At 48.2% G+C, this 15,776-nt stretch overlaps 3 protein-coding genes across 3 annotated transcripts; 2 read left to right on the top strand and 1 right to left on the bottom strand.

Moving 5' to 3' along the window:
- Positions 1-82: 82 nt before the first annotated feature.
- cys12 (putative cysteine synthase) lies at positions 83-1,614 on the top strand (the record flags this gene model as incomplete). Its single annotated transcript, XM_046089363.1, has 5 exons — positions 83-379; positions 431-490; positions 541-659; positions 715-1,388; positions 1,442-1,614. The coding sequence occupies 5 exons, from the start codon at positions 83-85 to the stop codon at positions 1,612-1,614; spliced, it is 1,323 nt and encodes a 440-aa protein (XP_045945333.1).
- A 917-nt stretch (positions 1,615-2,531) lies between these two features.
- Positions 2,532-3,707, bottom strand: LDX57_007646 (Myb-like DNA-binding domain protein; the record flags this gene model as incomplete). The annotated part of the gene is made up of 1 exon (XM_046089362.1): positions 2,532-3,707. The coding sequence occupies one exon, from the start codon at positions 3,705-3,707 to the stop codon at positions 2,532-2,534; it is 1,176 nt and encodes a 391-aa protein (XP_045945332.1).
- Positions 3,708-4,285: 578 nt separating this feature from the next.
- Positions 4,286-5,952, top strand: atg6 (beclin 1; the record flags this gene model as incomplete). The annotated part of the gene is made up of 2 exons (XM_046089361.1): positions 4,286-4,370; positions 4,433-5,952. 2 exons carry the CDS (start codon positions 4,286-4,288, stop codon positions 5,950-5,952), a joined length of 1,605 nt encoding a protein of 534 aa, XP_045945331.1.
- Positions 5,953-15,776: the final 9,824 nt, after the last annotated feature.

The raw sequence follows: 15,776 nt of genomic DNA, 5'->3' as shown, positions 1-15,776 counted from the left end.
GGGGTGGCCCGTGCTTTTTCTCCGTCGCCGTCGCCATCGGCCAGCGCTTTGATCTCACCACTTTTGCACCACACCCGCCAGGATGAGCGATCACTCGCGTGTCTACATAGGCACGGCCTTCGTGGCTGGGGCTCTCCTGACCCTCGGAGTCAAGGAACTCTTGTATCCGGAGCTGGAGCAGCGTTTCCGGAACTATCGCCGTGAATCCAATTCGACAATTACTCTTCAAGATCTCACCAAAGACGACGATGTTCCAACTACTAGATCGGGCCCTCCGGCCATCGTGGAGGGTATCGAGGGGTGTATAGGAAATACGCATCTGTTTCGGATCAAGTCTTTGTCCGATGCAACTGGATGCGAAATTCTAGGAAAGGCCGAGGTGAGTTTCTCCTGCGCAGGATGTTCGGTATTGTACTGACTGGCTGGATAGTTTCTCAATGGTGCTGGTCAAAGTTCTAAAGACCGGGTTGCGTTGAGCATGATTCAAATTGTACGTCTCAGCCACTGGTCTGATTGAGAGTTCCTCTGACCGTAATGTAGGCAGAAGAACATGGTATCCTAACTCCTCATTCGGGTGATACCGTCTATGAGGGCACTTCTGGCTCAACGGGTATCTCGTTGGCTTCGCTAGCCCGTGCTAAAGGCTACTTGGCTCACATGTATGTCTCTGTGCCATTCGCTTTCGCAGCATGTTGTTCTAATACAAACCATCAGTTGTATGCCCTCCGACCAGGCAGTTGAAAAGTCCGATCTACTTCTCAAACTAGGTGCGATCGTGGACCGTGTTCCGCCTGCTCCGATTGTCGAAAAGGAGAACTTTGTCAACCGGGCTCGCGCACTCGCGCATGCTCACACTGCATCCTCTGCCAATGTATCGGATTCAGACTCCTCCTTTCAGGAGCTGGCCGAGATCGCCAGCTCTACTCCGGGGAGGGGGTATTTTGCGGACCAATTTGAAAACGAGGCTAACTGGAGAGCGCATTTCAATGGCACTGGCCCCGAGATCTACGCCCAATGCAATGGCAAATTGGACGCTTTTGTGGCAGGCGCTGGAACGGGCGGCACGATCTCTGGCGTGGCGTTGTTCCTCAAGCCGAAGATTCCCAATTTGAGCGTGGTGCTGGCCGATCCCCAGGGAAGCGGTCTCTACAACAGGGTCCGCTATGGTGTTATGTTCGATATTAAAGAAAAAGAAGGCACGAGAAGACGAAGACAGGTGGACACCATTGTGGAGGGCATCGGTATCAACCGTGTGACGGCCAACTTTGAAGTAGGCAAGGAACTGGTCGACGATGCTGTTCGAGTCACGGATGCGCAGGCATTGGCAATGGCCAGGTGGCTTGTTGAAAAGGACGGACTCTTCCTGGGAAGCAGCAGTGCAGTGAACTGTGGGTACCCTGTTGCTTTGCTCAACGCATCAAACTTGCTAACCTTGACCTAGGTTTTGCGGCAGTCAAGACTGCGATGAGACTTGGACCTGGTCATCGAATTGTGACGGTCCTATCCGACTCCGGCTCAAGGCACCTCTCGAGATTTTGGGCTAAGGCTGGCAACGTCGGCGGTGCGGTAGACACAAAGCTCGAGGATGTCTTGAACGCCAAAGATGAGCAATAGGAACATGGCCTATTCAGATTGCAAGTTACGACAGGATCAAAGCCCAGATTGCGTGAGAGTCAATGATCACATTGATTATCAGCATGCATCACGGTCGGTGCCCTGCTGATGCCATTCTCATGACGGCTATCCTCGGCGATACTCGGTTATATCCAAGATTGCTTTTACGAAAGTACGCTTGCATGCCTCACCAATGTGCTGCGACTGCAAATCGACAGCCGTTATTTTCATTCTCGCATTACACGTGTATTCAAGGGATGACTTTCATCTGCGCTTATGAGATTTGCGCCCAACAAGCACGTGAGCTTTGGACGATACATGGCAAAGGCTGTCATCTGCTCTATGGACGGAGCGCCATGATGAAAAGAAGTTGCATGATGTGGTTGCCTTCTGGCGAGGCCTACTGGCGGCCTATCCGAATGTCACTTTCTTTTGCTGATTGTCCCAAACATCATCGCCCACCCAAAGATGGAATAGTTTGAACTCCAATTCTGCCCGTGACCGTCCTGGAAGTGCAGCACGAATTGTGGACCAGGTGAGACCTCGTTGGTCTTTGAGACCTTCCAATGTTTCTCGCTCGCTGTGCGACCAAGGCCCGGATTGCTGAGGTGGGTTTGCACGGCGATCATTCCAATGCACCTGATTCCATTGAATAAGTTGCCTCTCATTTCTTCGTGGGAAGAATTCCAACACCTCCTTCCACTTCTTTCCTTCGACCTGTCTTGTAATTACAATTGTCCTTGCTTCGTCTGGCGTCATGGCCATTCTAACCTGTTTGTTCGTAGGCGTTGCATCTTGAGTCGTAGTTGCATTCCCGTTTGAGCTATCCTCCGTGCCGTCTAACTGTACGCAAGGGGTATCGACGTTTTCGGGGGCGTCCGGTTGCCGCCGTGCAGCCTTGTCATTAGTGACTACATCTAGCTTCCTCCTGACTGAATTGATTCATGTCGATCAACAGAAGAATCCGCTTGAGGTACAGCTTTAGGAGTACCGCCTGGCGTTGGCATTTTCCCTCTGATTTTCACGGTGTTTTTGGGTGTTGGTGACGGCTGCACCTCTTCCTGCAACGGGTCGTCGGATTCATTTCCATCGGGGGTTTCTGCGAAAGACCAGTCGAACACGACAGGGCTGGAAGCAGCCTTGCGACTCCGTTGGCCAGCCCCCGGTTTCTTGGGGCTTCTCTTTTTGGCCGATACTGTGCTTCGCCGGGACCTCCCTGGCAACGCCCAAATCGAGCCTGCGTCAGGTGGGGATTCAGATCGGGCCGCCTGAATGGCAGGTTTTGGGCGCGATCGATGCCAAGTGGGTGTTGAGAAATTCGCATTAATTTCAGGAACGCGCCAGAGTGACTCCACTGGCTCTGAGAGGTTGTGACCAGGCTTGCGATCGGATTGGACGGGTGTTTCAGCCGCAGAAATTGCTTTTTGTTGTTCTTCTGCACCTTTCCTGGCTCTCTTGGCTAGCGAGTCCCTCAGATTGTTCTGGACGTCCAGCGCAGTATCCAACAAGGAATCCACACTGGACCTATCGTCATCGGCGCCTAAATCGGTATTGGCTGCTTCGTCCTGTGTCTCTGGCTCCTCCCTTGTCTCTTCCAGACCTGGCCGTAATATCGGTGAGCCCTGCCGTCGCTGCCGTGACGAGAATATCTCCCTGTATCCTGGCTCCTCGTCCCCGTCTCGAGTCTCCACGTAGCTAGTGGTTCCGTTCACCGTATTTCCCTCTTCATCTGGCCCAGGGGGGTTTGGTTCCTCCGCGGACCAATGTGTACCTGGACCAAATAGCCAAGGTCCCTCTCCCTCGCCTTCCTCCTCGTCGCTCTCTTTTTCGCCGGTATCACGCTCGTCATCCATCCCTTGGAGGTGTCCGTTGTTGACGATTATATTCCCTGTCTGCAGATCGATCTCATCGCCCACTTCTGTAAAATCCTTTTCGTATTTCTGAAAAATACCCTCGAAGATCGATTTGAGGCGCTGGTCGTTTTGGAAACGAGCTTCCTGTAGGTCTACGTCGTCTGCGTCGTCTGCGTCGTCTGCGCCATCCTCGTCCTGTGCTGCGAATGACAGCCGGGGTCTTTTGGAAGGTGGCTCCATAGTACTTTCGCGGGGAGAGAGCGTCGGTGATAGAACCGTGATCTGGGGAGGAAGATGATTGTTGCGCGCGATTCTTGTAGGGTTGAGAGGTCAAGGAGCGATTATCGGGTTATCCTGGCGAGTAAAGGGTCAGGTCCCACTTCTTCGAATAGACGTCGAGGCAACACGAAGCGACGTAGCGATGCTGAGAGACGCGGCGCGACGGAAATTTAATTAACGGGGAACGCGACAAAAAAGATGCGATGTGCGCGTTGGTGGTACTGGCGACAAGATACACAGGGAAACAAGTATCGATTGGAATAAGAACACTTCACGGTTCCCTTTAGACTCCAGAACACAATCGCATCTGGATCTCGGGCTGTTCAAGTGAATTGAGCCTGGCAATGAAACTAAGCTTCGGAAGGCGGACACCAAAACAAGCGCCCCGAGAGCACGGGTCTGCATGACGTCTCCCGCAATGGCGCACCGGACGGGCCCTTCCATCATCTTAAAGACTACTCTGCTCCAGGCCACCACTTCTTGACAGCTCTTTTCTGTCACCATAATGAATGGGAATGACTCACTAATAGCCCGCCATCATGTACTGCCAGAAATGCCGGACCCCTTTGAAGCTGGACAGCTCGCTGGAGTCGCTCAATCCAGCGGTCTTCGATCTCCTCGCCGGTACCTTCTATCCTTCCCTTGAATATCCTCACGGCCCGCTAATCGCAGCTTGAATTACTTAGGTTCTACGGCTAAAACCCTACCGGAGTCATCGTCGCGGCCTTCCTATCCGCAAGAGAGAAATGAATACTACGACCGAGCCTCCCAGAATGCCAACTCGGCGGCGTACAGAAGGATGATCCCACCGCCGGTCACTGCGACCGGCACCCAGCACAACAAGAATTCTAAGCTAGGACGCGGGGACAGCGGCAACATGTCCTTCGTCATGCTTACGGAGTCCCAAGTCGGTCCGCCGCAAATGACTCCAGAGACGCAAAACCTGAGCTCTCCGTCGAAAGGCAAACAATCATCCGGTACACATACCCATGGCACCGAAGGGGAGTCACTTCCCTTTGCGGACCAGGTCGAGCGCAATAATCGCATCTTCGAGTTCATATCAGCTCACTCCGACATCGATCATCCCATCTGCACGGAGTGTACGGATATGGTCATGACGGGGCTACAGAAACAACTGGTCAATGCTACAAAGGAACGTGACGCATACATTTCGTTTCTGAGGACTCTCAACTCGTCGACGGTACCCACGACCGAAGAAATCGAGGCCGCCGAGAAATCCTTGAAGGAGACCAAAGAAGCCGAGGAGAAGGCCTTTGCCGAGCTCGTCGCCTTGGAAGAAGAGAAGGCAGCGCTGGACCGTGAAATTGCCGAGCTGGAGGAGGAATCGCAAAAGCTGGATCTGCAGGAGGAGGAGTTCTGGCGTGGTCGCAACGAGTTTACACTCGAGCTCAACGGGTTCCAGGAAGAACGGGATGCTTTGAACATGAAATACGACCATGATTCTCGCCAGCTCGAAAGACTTCAGAGAACGAATGTGTACAATGATGCCTTTTGCATCGGTCATGACGGCTACTTTGGGACGATCAATGGATTGCGGCTTGGTCGTTTGACCAACCCGTCCGTGGATTGGCCCGAGATTAATGCTGCCTGGGGTCAGACAGCCCTGCTCCTTGCAACCATCGCCGAGAAACTGGGGTTTTCATTTCAAGGATACCAGCTCAGACCTCTAGGGGCCATGTCTAGGATTGATAAATTCGAGTATCCCCGCCCCTCCCCGGCTCAGTCCGCCATAGGTGGTGGGAATCCGACTACCTTGGGACCGCCTAAGATTACTACACTCGATTTATTCTCATCCGGCGACCTGCCGCTCAATCTTCCTTGGCTTCACCGCCGATTCGACGCAGGAATGGTGGCGTTCCTGGAATGCCTACGCCAACTAGGCGATTTTGTGGAGATGTCACAGGCACCTGTATCCTCAAATCGCCGAGCTCAGACCGGCGCTCCGAGCTCGGCTTTGAAGCTCCCATACCCAATCAAGCGCGATAAAATCGGCGATGCGAGTATCAAGCTTGGTTTCAACCAGAACGACGAGACCTGGACCCGTGCCTGCAAATACACCTTGACCTGTTGTAAATACCTATTGGCACATGCCAGCAATGTCGCTAGTGTTGGTTCCAATAGTTCCGCGGCTGCTACGGCCGGTGAACAAGCCAGACAGGCAACGTCCAGCCCTGCTAAGAAATAGGCAAGCCACGCACGGCACACAGGGAACTGCGGCATGTCCACAGACAAAGAAATTCCATCTAGCCGTTCCACTTTCCCCGAAGGGGGGTATCTGAAGTCCTGAGCACTTCATCGTTTTGGTTGGTCATTGTGGCCCCGACTAGTTATGCGGATTTTTGAAGGCCAGACCAATCATACTGTATCACGCATGAATACCTAAACGGCTTTCAGGGGTTATGTTCCGGTGTATGAGGGGCGTCAAATGCGAGGCCCTACGGAGTAGAGAATCCGGTTGCAGGCTGGCCCTCAGCATGTGTCTATCCGGCTGGATCAGGATCACGCATGATACTTAACATCTTTCATCCTTGCGTTGCGCCCTTGTAAACCGTCCATCCAACCGGCCACGGTGGTTTTGTTGCGCATGAAACGGCGTAGGATCAACGCTACATTGCAGTAGCTGACATTCTCTTGCCACCCGGTTGATTTTTTCTTTTTATTTCCCTACCAGCTCATTTCGGGAGTCTTGTGATTCTAGAAGGCTTTCACACATAGGTTATTCACAGGGATGTAATACATAATCTTGCCTTGCCCTTTTTGGAATCGCACCGTGGTGATAGTGTGACATGTTCGTTTTGTACGACCACCATGCTTATAGTCACTTGTGTCACTTTTTATTCTTTTTAGTTTTTTTTTTTTTTTTTTTAATTTTTCTTGTCCTTTCACGAACTTGCTCCCTGACGGATAGATACCTGACACAGGGAGGATAAAGCGGGAGATCGTCACTTAGTCCAATACTTTCTTCGATCAAAAAATGACAGGTAAACTGACACATTCCTGTTGCCAGGTGGAGGACAAAGACTGACAGGCTTTTTTCCCCTTCCCGCTGTCTCGTAGATCCATCTGGCCGACGTAATCCGCAGGGTATCTTGGTATCCTCTCGGAGAGGAGGCTTGAGTCTCCACCTTTCCTCCCTCTCACTTTCTTTTTCTTTTTTTTTTCTTACGGAATAATTTATCAATTGCTTTCGTTTTTCTGTGATCAGGATCCGACACGGAAGACCCATGAACTCCTCAACCAGTCGCAGACAGGAAGACAGAAAGGAGAACCCGACAAGAGGGACAAGGACAAGGACCAGGGGGGGGGGGGGGGGGGGTCTTCTTTACCAATGGACGAGCCGCTCCAACTGTCGGCGGCCCCTCGCACGAGACAGGGAGAGAGACCAAAGAGCGAGAGTTCCCTCCGTAAGACCACACCGTAATCCTAATGGACAAAGGGAACAAAGGGAACTAGAACTGCAGCCACATCGATTCGGCCATCCGGCGGACCCATGGCGCTGGGTCTGGCAATGTCATACAGCACTGGGAAGTTAGTACTTAGTAGTTACAGAATTAGTGACTGTGACTGGTAACTTGGCCCGTAGGACCAGGAGCTCTAGGACACTAGGGAATCTAGGGACAGACAAGTAGGACGTTGATCCTAGGTTAGGTTGACCAACACGTCAACGTCAAACGAGGAATGGAGATGGATTTTTGGGGCGGCTTTTCCATTTTTTATTTTATTTTTTTTTCCTGCTCACGGCCACACGAGGAAGGGAAGGTAGATCCTCCTCTTGATCCTTCTGGTCCTTTTTTTCCCCTCTCTCGATCCTTGCCGTTTAGTTTCCTCTAGTGGATGTTTTTGTGGGTTTGGACTATGGACTTGGAAGGGTCTACTCCTTAGGTACAGTCTACATTGAGCATGGTGTACGGACTGTACTCCGTACTCGTAGGTAGTAAAAGGTGCGGTGCAGTTAAGAAGTGGAGGAGAATTACTATATTTTTCTCCTCTTCTTTATTTCTCTTATTTCTTTGCTTTTCCCTAACTGCTAACGATATTTTCTCTGAGTAATAAAAAAATCATCCTTTGCAAATACAGCTTCTTCAAATCAATTTACCAACTTTCATCTCCCATTTACATACGTGTATAAAATCCCGTCCATCGTACTCCATACTCCGTACTAGGTAAGTAAAGTTACTTGAAATACTTACTGAAGTCGAGACGGTGGCAACTACGAACAATAGCGTCCGTTGTTGGTGGATTCATTAGCCGGAGCGAGCACCGCAGGTTATTATTCGATGGGGATCTAGAGATTTCGGGGGACGCTGTCAGGTTAGATCGGCTTCGGTTACGCTAGGTTGCCTTGTCTTTTTTGCTCCCGTCTTATATTATTTTATTTTAATCCCCCCCCTTTGGTAGTTGTAGGTATGTGGGTGGGAAAGTACAGAGTACCTACCTACATAAGTTCTTGACCCTTACTTCCGCCTACCTAAGTACCTAGGTGCCTACTTTAGTGGTCGGAGGGAGGGGTGGGAGGAAGAAGGTACGAAGTGCGGATACCAGGTGGGTACATTATATCGATCTGGAACCTGGACGACGGATGGGAATAAACAGAGAATTGATATTATTTGGGATAACTACTCCGTGGTATATACTCGGTATGGTTGGAGGGGCTTTCTTCGGCTCTTTTCGGAAGACTCAGTAAGTATCCAAATGCGAGTATTTCTATTCGATTTTTTATTTTTATTTTTATTTAAACTGTTATTATTATTCGGCGGTACTCCGTACAAATTTTCGTTTCTTTTTCCACCGCGGCGTACTTTTTTTTCCGTCCATACAATTGCTGTAATGGATATGCGTGCTTTTTTGTACGGGGTATTTACCTAGTTACAGGAATAATACAATTATTCATACCATCATGATTATGGTTATATCCATCGTCAAGATGAGGTCCTTCTCTATCTACATTCTATTAAGCTATCCTATTCATCTACTCACTGTAATCCGATCAGGGGCGAGAAAAGAAAACAGAAAAAACCAACCGATCAAAATAAGCTCCAACAATAAATAGGAGTCGGCCCTCAACCTTATCCCCATAGTACGGGCGTACAAATTTAAAAACTAAATCCCTTTTTCTTTGTTCCACTGCACGAAGTACAATCCTCCCAAACCGGTGGATAAGCCCGTCTTTCTTAGCCTTACACAATTCCTGTTTCGGTTAGGCTGGCATTCTTGATTCTTGATTCTTGGTTAGCGATGGTTGCCTCCGGATGGAAAGAATCTTTTTTTTTTGGTCTGTTTATTCCATTCTGAACGACCCTGTCTGTTACTGTCTACAAATAGAAATGACGCAGGCATCAGTGAAGATAGAAAGTCAAGTAACAGAAAAGAAAGGACAACCATGCTAAGCCATGTGACAACAGCAAGCCACAGTGGCTCCGGAAAGCCACATCAGAGGACCCCTCCAAGAATAAGCCGATAGGAGGTGCCACCGTCCCGTGTTCGCACGCCCGAACAAAGAGAATATAGGCCGGCTAGGCGGACGGCTTTGCCCTGTGTAACGGCGACGGGATAGGAGCTGTCGCGTTGTAGTTTCCGGCTTGAGGTATGTACTTATGGGCAACAGCGAGTTAAAGAAAAGTCCTGCTTTGTTGGGTATGTAGTTTCTGGTGTCACCGAGGTGAGGAACCACCTCATGGACAAGTGGGTACTCACAATCCGTCTAGACTTCTCTAGATTCGACAGACAGATAAGCTGTCAATAATGAACTGCTCCATACTGATGTGCCGTATCATGCGTGATTGATCTCCACTACGGGCTGGATCTTTTTTTCATCTCCTTCATCGCCAATTAATTATACGTTCATATTTATTTTCATTTTCCCGCCTCATCTTTTCTGATGGAGTGGATTTCAGATCTAAGCCCGTTTGAGCATCACGGGTCTAGGTTGTCTGGGACGCTAACGTAAATCACAAGCGAGCTGCGAATCTGAGCGAGCCGCGAATTTGTATTCCCATACAAAATGGCACTTTTCAACTTGGAATATCTCAGCCATACCTCTATTCTAATAAAATATATTGAAGACCTGAAGTATTATATAGGTAAACTGTATAATATTTTTTTATGTAACAAAGAAACCTATGGGAGTCTTAAATACATAAGGAGTGTTATAATACAGTGTAATTTATAATACCTGGACAATTAGTCTAAAGAATAGATTAAAATCTAGTATATTATCATTAAATAGTTTCATATAATCCTAATCTTAAATAATATTTTATGCGACATAGAAATGGCTGAGATATTCCAAGTTGAAAAGTGCCATTTTGTATGGGAATACAAATTCGCGGCTCGCTCAGATTCGCAGCTCGCTTGTGATTTACGTTAACGTATTCAACTACCGAGTCGCGCCTACCACCGAGCCGCGCCCCCTGTATTCCCATACAAATCCCCAAATTTTGAATGTCTATATCTTCACCAGTCTATAATTGTTCCCCTAGATACTGTAGGTACTATAAATATACGCCATATATATTCTATATAATGAGTTATATATCATCTTATGGATTAATTACCAGGATAATATTGATTACATTGTATTTTATAATACGATGCGTATTCAAGATGAATATAAGCAGAATTTATATTTTGGTAGCTCCTACCCTTATATATACTTATAAATAACTAATATACTTAATATTATCCAGTATAGTTCAGTTCTTGTTGAGATATAGACATTCAAAATTTGGGGATTTGTATGGGAATACAGGGGGCGCGGCTCGGTGGTAGGCGCGACTCGGTAGTTGAATACGTTAGCGGTTGGGGCTTATGTAACGGGTTTCTTTACCTACGGGTTATGCTTTTCCGGGCGTGTTTTGAATCCTGACGGCCTCGGGCTTTGGGTACACAGGGCTCCGGGGTTCAGAATCTGAGGGATATAATAATCCTTATTATGAGCTGTCTCTTGGATACGGGCAGGTCGAGTAATGTATATGTGCCTGATTTCATGGACTGTTTTGAATCTGAAAGGGAACCCCTCGCTAATGCGCAAAAGGCTTCAGGGGGGTGAGAAAATAGATCTAGATCTGATGAATTGAAACGAGAAATCTGCATGTAGATGCTTTAGGAGGGCCTTCACCCCCTGAACGTTCATTCGGAAACCGTCCAGTCTTTGACCATGCCATGCCATGCCATGCCATGTCCCCTGAACAGGACAAGAACATCATACCATGTCAGACCCTGACCTTAACAACCTGGATATGTAGGTAATCCGTCAAGGAGGTAAACTCAAACGTCAAATCGGTCCAATAGGATCTTAGATCTATAATGAATGTCACTCTGCCATTCAAGCTCGGCATTTGCTTTCGTGAACACCTAGAAGATTAAGTCCCCCGAAACTAACCTAGTCATCAGGGCTATAATATCAAACCGGGTACCTACTTACCAGACCAAGGCTATATCATAAGCCTCATATAGCATCCTTTCCCATGCCATCCTATCCCCCAAGCACCGAGATAGCCTGGCCTGACCCGACCACGCGGAGTTCGCATTGACAACGCAATAATTACTCCTTTCAGCAACGACGCAGCTCCGGACATTCCGATCTCGAAACAAATTTCCAACTGAGCGGAATCGAGGGATCAAGAAACAGCGTAATTCACTGCAGTCGTTATAAGACACTGCCAATCGCGAAAGAAACCTGCTGCCTTGGTTCCCTATCCATTTCCTAGTCCGTGATCGCCTCTTCCTAGGGAGCGTCTCTAGGCGAGGGGAGAGTAGGTAACCTCTTTCAGTTCGAACTAAGTAGGTAGATAGATTGTAGTCCTGGGTGCACCTACCCAGCATCGAGTAGCAGATTGCTCATTGCGTGCGCCTGTTAAAGTTTGGACGAAAGCATGGACGTTTCTTCCTCGGGGCCCACAAGCTCCATGAGGCCGACGGGATGAGCCTCTCGGGGGGAATGTTGTCCCGTTTGTGAGCTTGGGCTTTATTGCTAGCTAAGTGCGAACGTGAGTCAGTGTTTTGTCGTTGGATTTTTCAAATGAAGGAAGACGTACCTTTTCTCTAGTCTTATTTGATCGCAGGCGAAAAGGATATAATTCTTGGAAAGAGGATCCCGAAAAGGAAGGGCTTTTTATAGTACCTCGAAAGTGATTCTAATATCAGAGAAAGTCCCTTATATGCCCTGTACTCCATATTATATACACCGGAGTAGTTTGCGTTCCCTCCTCCCCGCCCCCCAAGCAAACGGTTTTTCTTAAATTTATATTTGTCTTGACAGTAAATTCTCCCCTCAATCCTCACTCATACTTTAGCTCGTTTCAATCCCCTCCCGCGTTTCCCTCCCTTTGCATTTGCAAAAAATCCTCCCCCGTAAATAAAACCCAGTCTAGCCAAGCCTGTCAGGCGTAATGGTAAGTAAAAAATTCCCTCAGGATGGATCGCTGGCGGGTATCCCGATCCGGTCCGCCACGATAACGGGCCGAAGTTCCAGTCTTTGGCCATCTGGGTACCCAAGGTACTAGCGCGACTTCTGGGTCACCGTTCGAAAAAAATAGAAAAAAAAGAAAAAAGAAAGAAAGAAAGAAATAGGAAAAGTAAGAAACTGAGTATAATATATACAGAGTAAAAGTTAAATAAAAAAAAAATTAAATTAATTAAAATAAATAAAAATCTGTTATAGCAGGGCACGTTATGCTCTCACTTAGACTTGACGTGGTCAGCCATGAGGCCATGAAAAGTCGAAACTTTGGATGTGCTCAGGCCTCATCCTGTGGCCCGCACACCGACCATAAGGTGACGTTTCCCTCAGGATTAGTGTACAGGTTAGTAGGGAAAGGGAGGTCAGAGGAGGAAGAAAAAAAATAGGAGTAATAGGCAACGAAATGAAAAGAGGGCGGAGTATGCTGCATTGCGACGAAACAATATTCTGTCGCCTCATCTATATTTATATTCCTATTTACAATGTTTATATTCAATTCTATGCGCAAGGCACTACATAAAAACGCCTGAAAACCCCGAAGGCAACGGGAATCGACGGAAGACGGATCTTTATTCTCAATAACATCCAGCAGTTGGGACAAAGGGAGAAAAGAAGGGTCTTGACATAAGTTAAAAAAAATATTGATTATGCGGTGATAGAAAGTACTGTGCAGACATGGTAGGGGGAGATTATGTACCTACTCCGTAGACAATGATCCCCCCAAAGTTGCACCTGCAGAAATGGCGCATGCAAGTACGAAACTAAGCTGTCAGTTAGTCTGGCTGTCTGGGTAAATTGTTGGTGATCCTCCTTGACGGGTGTTACGACGTACAGAGAGGTACTTGGGAGGTAAGGTAAGGTATCGATGAGTACGCCTAGCGTCCGAACTACACTGTGCTACTGGTATTAGAAAGACTGGCAGTCGTTGTGTCTTCGAGGAAATTTCCTATTGTGTCTTCAACGCCCCTTTTTCTCCTTCCTTCGCTTTGTAATGGGCCGCTCGGCTTTGGGAGGTCTGGGAAGGGAGATAAGGGCCTTATTTACTTACATGCTTTGACTCCCTTCCTTTCTGACTCAAGGTTATGCGCGGAGAATATTTTGGGATTCTTGTTAACAGAAAAAGAAAGAATGAAAGGATGATTATTTGCTTGAAACCGGATTGAAAACGTAAAAATTGAAAAAGAAGGCTCACATGCAGGTTCCTGCTGGAACGGGTTTAGCTTATTGACTCAGCATCTCACCCCCGGAATTCTTCCAGCAGCATCAGTATCTTCCATAACTGTATCATTAAATGTTATTGAGTATCCAGATGTACCGTTTAACCAGTCAGATACTCATATCTGTATCGGTATGGATGATGGAATCGCTCGTGGTGGACCGATTTCTGTTCTTCACAAATCTGCCCCTATCTGCCAACTGCCAACCGGTCTGCCTGGATTTCCCTAGGTGACAAGTGTGAACTATTCTTGCGCATTGGGATGCAAAAATTGCAGGACTTGCTCTGATATCTCAGGAGCTACCCAATCGAGCGCGTTTTAGTTGATGGAAAGTGCGCCGTTTGATGCTCTCGGGCCTGGAATCCTTCAAGTGCTTCCCCTAGACAATGCAGCGGCCCATTATTAATGTGGACAGTCTCAGAGCCCACAGCCCTCGGTCGAGTCAGCCCTATCCCTTTCGAATCAAAGCTCGGCTATCCCCCCCCCAGCGGTCGGCTAGACATCTCGTCTCACATGACAATGGGCTACAAGGTAGGGGAAACAGCGATGTTTGGTATGTAACAGTGGCTCGGTCCGTTGCGTATCGTTGTTTCAGGTGAGAACACAAACATAATCAAGTGAATAGGTAATCGAAGGAGTGTGTGTCTCAATCTGCATGTCGGTGCTGGATCATATTCTGGTCTTGGTCAAGTAGGGTCGGAGCAAGGCATGGTCCTTTCGATGCTGACTCTATCCGCAGCACCTGGTTACTCTTTTCTCCATGCCGCATATACAGCAACAGGTGTACGGACTCCAGTCTAAATATATCTTGACGTCAGACCACAAATTGCCTCTTGGCTTTGGGGGAAAGAGCTCCCGGGGAAAAGGGTTTTGTCTAGCCAAGTTGGGAACTGCAACGCCCCCAAGTTCGCCCTAGTGATTTTCATAGTGGCAAGCACGGAGTCATCTTGACAAGGCCTCTGGATGGACTTGAGCTTTTATACGTTCCTTCTCGTCGGGAATTTGCCCCTCAAAATTACTATTTTCGACGCTAATGAAACCAAGACCTGGTCACGGATTTTCGCTGGCACGTCATGCGTCGTGTGATTTTTTTCTTGGGAATCAAAAGGCCCCAGCTCTGTACTTTCAGATGGATGATCATCCATTGCCCCCGTGAGATAAGCCAATCGAAGGGTCACAGAGTTGGCTGTCGCCGTCAGTGCTTCAGGAATATCTGGAGTTAAGAGACCAAGTGAAAACCTGTTACTCCGACATGATGCGGGTGAATGTGAATGCATTTTCCAGCCTGGTCATACCCCCCAGTCCTGGTATCAGCAGGGTCCTGGCCATGTATTCTCCTTACAGACCCCCATCCTAGGATGTACAGAAGCATGCAGTTGCAAATCCCGTGTCGAGGTCCTCGCTCAACCGGATTTGCTGTCATACAACCTGGCCCTCGGACCACTTTACACAGCCACCGACGCCTTGTGTCGACTCCAGTCCCTCTGGGTTCTAATGGTCGCCCTTGATTCCCCTCCCCCGAGGCGGGAGATGTTCCGGGATTGGCCGTTCATGTATACTTGCCTGGCAGCAGCCGTTCCCCAAGTTTGCTTAAATTGATTTCAGAAGACAAGTCACTTCACCACGCCCGATTTGGTCAAACATGCAGCAGCTAATTGATTATCCATGATTGTGGCTTCATGATTGTACTCTTCCCTTCAACGGTGTGGTGTCGAATTCTCCACCACCTAGGAGGGTGGTTCTCCTAGATGGCGTGTCCGATGGTTGACAGGAATTATCGCTAACTACAATGGCAATTTACCTGACAATCAAAATGGAATTCCTGAGATTTAGGAATTTTGAATTGCTGACTCGCGATAGAAGGAAGATAGGCGATGTCAGTGCACTGGTGGCTGTAGACCAGGTCTTAGTAATTCTACAAATACAATGCTACAGAGTATCAGTCTTGGCTGGATGCGGCAACTAACTACGGATTGACACACTTGGAGGATCCAAAACATTCCGTTCCCTCATTGCCAGACGAGAAAGGAAAGGAATCCGACAACTCTTTGATATGTTTCAGTAACATTTGATCGTGAAGCATTTGCCATGGTTACTCGATAGAGATGGCGGATGCTTTCTCACTTTCGAAAAAGAAAGCTAGAGGGTTCTCAAATGTACCTATCTGCCTAGGGGTACATATTTACTCAACTCAAGGTAATTTGCGTAACGGGCAACAATTCGAAAACCCAAGCTCGGACGATTCGAGGCTTGAGTGGAGGAATGGATCTAAGACTCGAAATGTACTAAAGGCCGGGGAGGGTGGAGGTACATCCATGGTACTTCCTCTAG

This window comes from Aspergillus melleus, assembly GCF_016097325.1.
Source record: "Aspergillus melleus strain CBS 546.65 chromosome Unknown contig4, whole genome shotgun sequence".
In the NCBI taxonomy this organism is placed as follows: domain Eukaryota; kingdom Fungi; phylum Ascomycota; class Eurotiomycetes; order Eurotiales; family Aspergillaceae; genus Aspergillus; species Aspergillus melleus.
Note: the sequence above shows the minus strand (reverse complement) of the source record. Positions and strands in the feature narration are given on the sequence as shown.